Here is a 10,591-nt window from a genome sequence, read left to right as displayed (position 1 = left end):
AATACCCAAAAAGTGGTCCTGCTGTCATCAACAAGAGCCTTAAACTTCTCAACAAGTGTCTACATCATCTTAGACCGATTCAAGAGCAAAGAAATGATTAGAAACCGCACAAAAATTCTGAATTCCTTTTGCCATTGTTATTCCCAGATTGACACTGAGAGGGGGGGGGTGAATCAGTGTCTTCAAAAATTCACCACAATGTAGTTGGGTCTACCAAACAGTGTACCACTCGTAGCTATCAACTGCACAAGGACACGTCCACCACACACCACAATGTGGTTGGGTCTACTAGACAGTGTACCACCACTCTGCAATCAAGGCACTCCAATATGTGCAACAAAGAAAAATAAACAAAAAACGCAATGCACCAGAGTTTACGTGGTTCGGCCAAATTGCCTACATCCACGGAGTAATACCCTACCTAGGGTTTTGTATATTACTCAATAAACTCCTAGATGGCACCAACCCCAACCCCCTAGACAAGCTCCAACTTGCTAAGTCACAATGTAAACCAATAATTCAAGTTCCCCAAATTACATTCGTGATCTAGGTTCTTCATCATTTAACATAACCTAGAAAATAATAGACAATAACTTGTAAATACGGGTTACCTCAACTTGTGTAAGATGTGTAAGATGCATGGTAACAATACTTGTTTCTTTTTTTCTCCAACTCTTTTTTTACTCTTTTCAATCTTTTTCAGTTTTCTCTCTTTAAAAAAACCATACAAGCATGTTCTCTTCTTTTCTTCTGCTGCTTCTTCTTCCTTCTCTTTCACTTTCTTTCTTGTTCAGCAAAACAAAAGACTTCTTATTCCCAAGCTTCAGATCTCCAAAGCCAACCAAGTCTTCTGGTTCGACCTCCACGCTCTTCCCAAGCTCCTCAAAACGTCCTACCTCTTCTGCTGGAGTTTGCTCTCCTTTTATAGATTAATTAAACTCAGAGTTTGAATCAAACTTAGAGTTCCTATCCGACTTAAACAAGGAGTGTTTTGACGTACAAATCGGACTAACTTAGAGATCTCCAATGAACAATCCCACCGTTGGATTTGAAGATCAAGAAGTCGTGAAGCTCTCCTCCAAAAATCGGCTCAATCGGACACTGGATGACCATCCGATGAAGATGTTGATCAAAACTGGATAGAGACCCTTAAAAACGGGATTCTTGAGAGACCCTCAAAAACGGGATTCTTGAGTTTTCTTTATTTGAATTGGATTCTTTCTCTCGGAACCTTTTTGTGTGTTGCTGTACCATATCAAAGCCCACTTAAGTTGCCAACAATGACAACACCTTCATTTTAGGCCAATGGAACTAACAACCATAATTTGAGATCCTTGGCAGCCCCTTTAGGTCCCTAGAAATAACCCAATTGAGTATAACTGCATAGAAAATGTAAGACTCGAGCAGAAACCTGGCCTCACGACAAAGTTAACGAAATGTAAATATAAAAAATTATAAAAATACCAAATAACCATTCACGGCGCTGGAATATTGATATGAATCACTAAACTTCACTAAACTGAAACTATTAAAAGAGGAACTTACAACGTCAATGATCCAAAATCCAATCCCAACGAGAGAAGCAATGATGGTGAAGATAGAAGCCACTCCGAGGTGAAGAGATAGAAGCCACTTCAGTGGTGAAGATAAATGTACATCCTTTGGATTTGCTTAGGATCAAGACTATAATGCTAGATAACAGAGATGAAAATAAATGAAAGAAAAATTAGAATGCATAATGCTAGACTTTGACGTGTTAATGGATGCATGATGAATTGCCTAACTTACTTACATGGTTGTCTATTTTACTTACTAGGCTATAAAGCTCATTATTTTAAATGTTGATAGGCCTTCAGATATATGACAAGGGTAAGGGCGCTGCCACCCAACATGCCTTTAAAGTTGAAAATGGAAACTCTTTGTCTTTTTGTTACAACTGATGTTTTATTTAATTGGAATGTGGATGTATATATTCCTTTGAGACTGTATATACTTAACTAGATACTGTTGAAAGTTCAAATATAAACATAACAAGACTTTGAACTGTATACATATGTTTATAAGGTCAAATTGTCAAACAAGTTGTTTGTTTTCGTCATTGGAAATGTTTAGTTTAATATTTTTGTCTGAATGATTACAAACAGGTTGATAAAGAGAGGAACTATCACATGCCCTAGTTGAATGTCTGTAATGTAAGCCCCACAAAGCTTGTGAAAACTGATGTCGTGACGGAGGTTAATTTTACAAATACTTATCATCGTTGTAATCTGATATGCCATGAGCCAATTTTTGTAGGTCATGTAGTTAAGTTTGTCATGATTCACGTAAAAATATTGAATTTTTATTTTAATTTGTAACATGCTATAACTTAGACTATTCTTAATTAAATTCTCTATAATTTGAATATTTCAATTCTTAACATAATATAATCTAGACAACTCTTGATTACATTCTCTAAAATCTTGATTCAGCTTGGTTGAAGTTTTCTTGTTTGTTAATGTGGGTACCTCCTACACGACTATCGGAAAGTGACACGTAACATTTTTGAGATTAAACCGTTATGAATTTCCACACCTTTGTAAGTACATCATTTACCTTATAAGCTTTATAAAGGTGGATAAAGGATTAACCTTCCTCTCAAAATACCCAAAGATCAATTAATGAACATAAAACTCTTTCTGAAAAAACAGCCAAAACTAAGTCACCTTTGCATGAACAAAAACACCTTACAAATGATGAGTTCAATTAATGGATGCAAAAACATAAGAATCTCGGCTGATCAAAACATCCAGTTGCATCTTTTCGGTTTTGATTATCGAATATTACCTGATGTGCCTCCTTCAACTAATTTTTATCAAGTAATCAATCCTTGATAATGATGATTTTGTGGTCTATTGTGAATTACTGATAATAGGGAGTTTCTGGAGGTGCATAATCTAATTAAGTTGTGAACATCTGGGTGTTGCTAAGATACAGGTTGAGCAATAATAGCTACAACCCTGGATCGACCTCCTTAGCCATGGTTTGGTATATTCACTGAGTCACAAATCTCACAACTCGAAGTCACCAACTATTCAAACCTTCTGGCTAAAATGGAACCAACATTCAACTTATTTTCATATGGCGCTGTGATAATATCATCCCTAAAGGATTAATGTAGATCCTGTGCATTCAAACAGGTGGGCGACCATCTAGCTGTCTTGTTGGATGGCCGACGGGTAGTTTGTTCGTAGTTGTTTGGCATCACATGCAGAACATTCAATAGACGATTAGGTAGATGCATACCCGCGTTTGGCTACAGTGCTGCAATTAATGCTCAGTACTATAGTCTAGACTCTTGATTACCCATTTTGTTTTTTTTTTTGGATTTCAATGGTGTAGTTCAAAAAGTAAACAAAAGAAGAAAACCAAAGTGGATGCCAGAAATGATTTGAACCATAGGTAGTTCAAAGCTTTAATGCGAAGCACAACCCTATGACCCAAGGGACATTGCTTGGGTCCTGAGCAATAAATGCGTAGGACCATCGAGCCATTCACTTTGGGCGGTGGGATCGGAATTTCGGTCGAAATTTCGGATCCTACGGCCGAAATCTCGGCTTGATGATCTTGCCCATTAAATGCGCAGGATCCAAGCTTTTTCGATGACCCTAGATACCCTGCCATGATGCAGAGTATTTAAGATATTTACAGGATTGTAGGCTCCACCATTTCATGAATTACTTAGCTTACCACCACTCAGAACATTATTGGCAACTTGTATGATCTGTCGTGGCCCAAACGCAGCAAGACACGCCTCTGCGATAAATAAATGAATAAGAGTCTCAGCAAAGAACCCAGCTGCTTCAGTTTATTTTTCATTTCAGTGCTGAAACTCTGAAAGAGCCATGGCACAAGCTGCTCAGGATGCAACCTGCTCAAACAAATCCCATGTAGCCTACCTTGCTTTTCCATTTGCAAGTCACCCACTGAGTCATGTTACATTCGCCCGCCGATTGGCGGCGGCGGCACCGGAAACAACCTTTTCGTTCTTCAGCACAGAAAAATCCAATGGTGAACTTTTTGGCAGCAGAGGTGAAGACGAAGCTCCTCAAAATATTAAACGTTATGACATTGGTAGTGGGTTACCAGAAAACTATGTTTTCAGAGGGAATCCGTTGGAACCCATTGATCTTTTCATGGAGGTGGCGCTGACAAACTGTAGAAAGGGTTTGCGAGTTGCAGAAGAGAAGGAGAAGAGGAAGATTACATGTCTTATGAGTGATGCTCTCCTCTGGTTTTCAGGGGAGCTTGCAGAGGAGATGGGTATCCCTTGGGTTGCAGCTTTTTCCGGTGGTCCTTTCTCACTTGCCACTCATGTCTACACTGATCTAATTCGCTCCACCATTGGAGTTGCTCCAAATGGTAATCATTTCGCCCAATTTAATGATTATTTGTTTGTTTTGTTTGTTAGAGAACTAACCCAGAACTAGAATATTTTAGCTGTTGTTGCAGGAAAAGAAGACGAGACACTTGATTTCATTCCAGGGCTCTCTGCATTGCGAATTCGTGACTTACCTGATGGAATTGCTCTTGGGAACTTCGAGGCTACATTTGCTCGAATAACACATCGGATGGGTCAGGAATTGCCGAGAGCTGCTGCTGTCTGCGTCAATACTTATGAGGAATTAGGCTCAACAATAATGGATGCCTTGAAATTGAAGCTTCAAAGGTGCTTATCGGTTGCACTGTTCACACCTGATCAATCAAGTTTGGATAAAAATGATTGTATACCATGGTTGGATGAGCAGAAACCTGGGTCAGTGATATACATCAGCTTTGGCACAGCAGCTTCTCTACCACCAAATGAATTGGTTGCATTGGCAGAAGGACTCCAAGCTAGTGGAACACCATTTCTGTGGTCTTTGAAGGACACTCGTCAATTACCAAAGGGATTCATTGAGTGGGTATCAGAGGACAAGATGAGGGGATTGATAGTGCCCTGGACACCTCAGTTTCGTGTTCTGCAACACAGGGCTGTTGGGGTGTTCTTGACACATTGTGGATGGAAATCTGTGCTGGAGAGTTTGATTACGGGGATGCCATTGATCTGCAGGCCATTCATGGCAGATCAACATACCAATTCTCGTTTTGTTTGTCATTTTTGGGGAATGGGTTTGCAATTTGACAATGGGGTTGTCACTAAAGAGAATATCATTGAAGCATTGGATTTGGTTTTCGTTAAAGATGGAGGAAAGCAAATGAAGAAGAAAGCTGAGGAACTTAAAGAGTTGTGCCAAATTGGAATGGGACCCAATGGTAGCTGTGCTAGGAATTTTAATTCTCTGTTGCAGTTACTTTCTTCTACCTAATCCAACATTAGTTTGTGTTCTGTAGGTTCGGAATTTGATTGTATGAGGTTTGTGTTTTAGGTCTCTTATGTTAATTAGGCTTTTAATTGAATGTAATGTAAATTTAAGTCCTTATAAGTTCTAAGGCAGAACTTAAATTGAATGCCTCTACAGCAGAGTCGGATGGCAGGTCCGACCTTCCTCCGCACTTTTGTTGTTACTACTGCGACAACCGAACGACTTTTGTGTCTGTCCTGAAGGCGTGTTGTGTGTCTGCCCTTGAGGCGTGTTTTGTCCCCTTATGTGTGTGCTTGTGTTTATTTGGTGTTGTATTTGTTGCAGCTTTCTTTCTAAGGGAATACTGGGCTTGACCCTGTTTGTTGGGCTTGACCCATCCCTTACTCTGGAGGACCTTGTCTATTTGGTCGCATTCCGTTCCTTAGTTCGGTTTGAACCTTGTGTTTTCATGCTCGTGTGTCTGTATTTTTCTTTTGTTTGTGTCTGTACTTTTCTTTCTTTAATGATTGAAGGGTAGTTTATAAAAAAAAAAAAAAAATCTAAGTCAACCAAATTGATCGAAATTTTCAACCAAACTCACTCATGATGATCAATACTAATGCTGAATTGATCTTATTCAAATGGAAGTAAACACAAAAACTTTTTAGTAATAGAGAAAAAGTTAAACTAGAAGCCCTGCTGGTACTTTCAAATGCGTTTCATCTCTTCCATATTCTTATCTTTTACTCAAGATCCATTCTTCGACAAAGAAATGTTTCTGGGTTTGTGAAATTAGTAAGATTAGATTAATATTGATTCTTAGCCCAATTTAGGCTAATAATATTGAATCGATCTGAACTAATAGATCTGAAAACCCAGACAGTATAACTCGCCAGTTGCAATCCACATTTGGTTGAATGGGTATTTAAGAGTTTAATCTGGCAAAAAATGGGATGTTGGTTGATTCTCTGAGGATCCTTTCTCTCACCCTTTAAATTCTAATTCTCCTTTGTGCTTTTTAGAAGAAACTTTCGAATTTCTGGATACAAGTTTTTCTGCGGCAAGCTTGAACGCCTTGACGGCAGAGCTGTATGGCAGGTTTGACCTGTTGGGTTTTGTGGGCTTAACTAACACTGGCTTATCTGGGTCTTGACCTTTACTATGTGGGGTGGTAGGTTGGTTTATATTATAAATAACTCCTTGGGTCCCTTTATCCGGGCTCATATTCATTTGGGTTTGAGATTGTTTCCAAGAACCTCTAGCGATTGGTGAAGGCGGAAGATTCAAGGTTAAAGGTGATCCCACCGGGTATTTATCATCTATAATCATAACATCCTTTAATTATTAGGAAATAATATAGATCCTTAGGATCCAACAATTGGCATCAGAGTCATTTTTCTATAATAATTTAATGTTATGAATTATTGATTTCTACTGTGTAATTAGCTGGGTGAAAGCCTGATATCCTAACCAATGGGAGGATTAAGGTTTAATTGAAATCTAGATTGATTTATTATTGGGATCCATTGGGAAGTCTATTGATTTGATTTGATTTATTAGAGAGGATCCATGTTTTTAATTGAAACCAAGGAAGCAGATTAGCTCCGTAACTCCGTTGAACGGAGGTGATGATTACCTCCAGATTAGTTTAATATTTTAATCTGATTTCATATCAGTTAAAGTGGAAATTAGTTTAATTTGATTGTTATTTTAATTTTCTCTGTTCGGCGACGCACAAAACGAAAATTTAATCCTCTTCGCTCCCACTGTGTCTTCTGAGTGTTGTTCGTCTGAACTCTTGACAAAGAAATTCTCAAAAGACTTTTCATTATTGAGATATTGAATACCATAACAAAGAAAGATAAGAAATCCCACAAAAAAAAGCTCTAGCCGATCCTTCTTTTCGCTTCTTCAAAATTGGTTAGTGTCAATTTTTCTGTTTTTTTCTCTTCTTTTTCTCTGGATTATTTCTTCCGTCAATTTTACATTTTGGTTGACAAGGTCCTTTTTGCTTTTGGGTGAAAACGTAACTCATTTGTGTGATGGTAGATCCGGGTTGAAAGTTTTTTATGCCAATGAATTGATTTGCCTTTTGTTCGTCTGAGTTCTTTGGGGTGAAGTGTTGGGTTCATTTCGGATGCACAATGTTGTTTCCTTTTATTTCCCCCTCCATTTTTTGTACTGGAATTTATTATTATAACTTGGTAACTTACTTAGACTCACCTGGTTACATTCCTACATTCCTCGGATATGTTCCTGTGGAGCAATGGGAACGTTGGAAATGTATATGGGTAAGAGACCACATGGTGTCTTGTTGTGTGAAACGTAAGCTTCCACTATGGAGATCTGGCTTTGTAGCTTATTGACAACAAAACACGTCTGAGTCCAATCTTACCACCAGAAGTCCTAAAAGCTGCAGAATTACTTAATACTCTGGGTGATCTGCAATGTTATTAGCCTTCGGAAGTCCTGGGAATGTTGTGCCTGAAAACAGCCTCTGTGGAAACAGGAATAAGGTCTGTACATTTTGATCCACCCCAGAACCTGCTGAACCGAAAGCCTAGTGCAGTATGGCCTTTTTGTGTTGACAAAGAAAAAAGAATGGTTCCTGGGATTGCTTGCATTACTCGACTTCTTTCTTGTATAAAACTGGGAATGGTGACATATATCTCAAACAGTAGTGCACTACAGTACGTCTTGAGACGGGTTTCGTCTGATGCAGAAGAAACACTACCCAGTTTGGATGATGTTCTTATGGATTAAATAATTCTAACAGAAGATTCGGGTGGATTCTTACATCATTAGTTGACTTCTATTTTTGGTAGAGAACTTGAAAACTATTATATCTCTCTAAGTTCTGAGTGGCTTGAAAGACTAATTGCTGTTAGATTATCCTATGGTTATGCTGGAATTGGAAGATTGAGTATGCAGTTTTCAAGATAATTGGTGTACCATGTCTTTGTGAATGGCGTATAAAGTGATCATTAAAGTGGCAATAAGTTTTTAGATGTAACTAATCACATTTTGACTTTAAACGCTAATTGTTGTTCATCCATCTTTTCTTTATGATGGATTCAAGAAGATCATGTTGGAAGGAATTCTTAAGAGTGTTGATTGGATTTACCTCTTAGTTAATGATCGTTAGATCATTTAAGAAATGATTTTAGTTTCAATTTTTATAAGGTTTAATGGTCTTTAAATAAGGATAAAATCATTGAATTTATTATTATTCTAAAATCGTTGATTTTTATATGGTTTAATCGTTGAATTAATTCTGTAATTTTCATCTGGTTTTCGATATTTGAATCAGAACTAGATCATTGATTTTACTAGTTCATCAGGTTGTATTGAGAATCAGAAGACATGGTTTCAAGTGGATTTATGATGATAATAAGTGTGGAACAATGTTTCTTCTAAATATATTAAATTTAATCTGTTGGTTCCCCTCTTTGTTACTAAGGTTTGATATGTGTGAGGCGTCATTGCTTTGTGGGATATGAGATGTCTTCGTGTACGTTACTCGAGTATGTGGCTTCCCAATTTTGTAACTTCTCATTTTCTGAGGCTTACCTTTACTCTCTTGGCACTACAGTTTGTTTTTCAGTATTATTGCCTTCCAACGTGCATCATGAGTGCTTTGATGAATATCTGGATCCCATAATAGCATCTTGATTTTGGTAACCCATATTCGGTGAAGTTGGTTAGAGATCCAAAAAGTTTTTCCCAGATAATGATTAAATCCAATCCAAGTTGACTCAACCATCTAGGTGATAAGAATTTCGGAGTATTGTATGTGCACCACTTATGTTTCAATTTTGATGTCTTGGCAATTCAAGCCTGGGTGCAAGATGACCATTGTATCACATTGTTTGCTTGACATTATACTTTTGGTGCAATCGGTTAGAGTAAAAGCTTATCTTACTAACTCGTAAATACTTCTCTCCGAGAGACGATTAGGGTACACTTTGGTAAATAGTTTATCTGAAATGTGAGATCTTGGTGAGGGCTTGTGGTATGCAGAAATTTGCATTGATTATTGATTCTTACTTTATCATGGCTTTTGTAGAATTGTGGCTAATGATATTGTTTAGGATGGAACTAACGCTTTTCTAATAGAAAATCATGAGAACCTTATGAATTTGCTGCTCTGCTTTCCTGTATGATTTAATTGGAAATGGTAGAGTATCCTTGGTAAACTGTTTGGTAAATTGAAAGTTCATGCAAAGTACATGGTTTTGATGTAGTTGACTTAGATAGTTAGCTAACCCAACTGTCATCCAATCCTATGAAAATAGTCATGCATTTCTAATTATAAAAGAGAATAAAATATTAAAGCATCTTACCAGATTCTAGAGATTGGATTTTGGGCATATTTATTCTCTTTCTCTTGAAGAAACTTGGAAGTTTCCACGAAAGTCAGTGTGAACCCTCCTATTGTCTTTAAATACTATGTTGGACTAGGGTTTAAGTTATTCAACTTAATTTGATTACTGCAATGCTTGGTTTATCAATTCTCCTACCGTTGGGAGTCCAGGATTGGGATGACTGCCTAAGTGAAAAGTTAGCCTGGGATATCTTGGCATGGTTTGCAATTTTGGTAAGCATGGCAGGCCAACTGACAAATCTTGGTATTGCAACATGGTTAGCCCATCCTCTACCCTCTGAATGATGATACACATGGATGATTTTACATCATGATATGGATGTCATGCGGTTTTATAAACCTTTTAGAACACACTTCTTTATAATGCATTTTGGAAAAGGTATGGAGATTGGTGACTTGAAACCTTAATTGGTTGTATTTTATACTAATATATATTGTGCGTATTTTTGTTTTTCGACTACAAATTTTGGATGGAGATAATAAGAAGAGGAGTGTAATTCATCAAAGTGGCATCGCTCTACTTTCCTATTGTCTGTCATAATAGTCAAAGTTTGGTGACATTTGCTTAAATATGATATCATAAATGTAATGATAGTATATGCACACAAGTGGGAGTGAATAATAATTTAAGGAATTTCATTTACCTAAATGTAATGAGATTTTCAAGGATTGTTGTTGCACTCATTTTTAATGTGGGATAATATATTTGTTTTGTGCCAAAGAAATATTTACGTAAAATGTTTATGCTTTTTATAAAAGTTTCTAGAATATGGAAACAATTTACATTGGATGTGCATAGTTGTTTTTGCCAAAGAAATATTTCTGTAAAATGTTTTTGCTTTATAAAAGTTTCTAGAATATGGAAACAATTTACATTGGATGT

General features: G+C 37.2%; 1 protein-coding gene across 2 annotated transcripts; it reads left to right on the top strand.

Moving 5' to 3' along the window:
• Positions 1 to 3,779: 3,779 nt before the first annotated feature.
• LOC149000938 (anthocyanidin 3-O-glucosyltransferase 7-like) lies at positions 3,780 to 5,438 on the top strand. Of its 2 annotated transcripts, none has more exons than XM_089140987.1 (2): positions 3,780 to 4,401; positions 4,492 to 5,438. In XM_089140987.1, exons 1-2 carry the CDS (start codon positions 3,885 to 3,887, stop codon positions 5,346 to 5,348), a joined length of 1,374 nt encoding a protein of 457 aa, XP_088997113.1. In that variant the 5' UTR covers positions 3,780 to 3,884; the 3' UTR covers positions 5,349 to 5,438. The 2 variants fall into 2 exon arrangements, with proteins under 2 accessions (XP_088997113.1, XP_088997111.1); XM_089140985.1 differs by having other exon boundaries at positions 3,783 to 4,401; positions 4,480 to 5,438.
• Positions 5,439 to 10,591: the final 5,153 nt, after the last annotated feature.

Source organism: Hakea prostrata, chromosome 11 (assembly GCF_041222555.1).
Source record: "Hakea prostrata isolate BN-2017 chromosome 11, UWA_Hpros_2, whole genome shotgun sequence".
NCBI classification, from domain to species: domain Eukaryota; kingdom Viridiplantae; phylum Streptophyta; class Magnoliopsida; order Proteales; family Proteaceae; genus Hakea; species Hakea prostrata.
The sequence above is the reverse complement of the archived record's forward strand: the minus strand, read 5'-3'. Positions and strand labels throughout refer to the sequence as shown.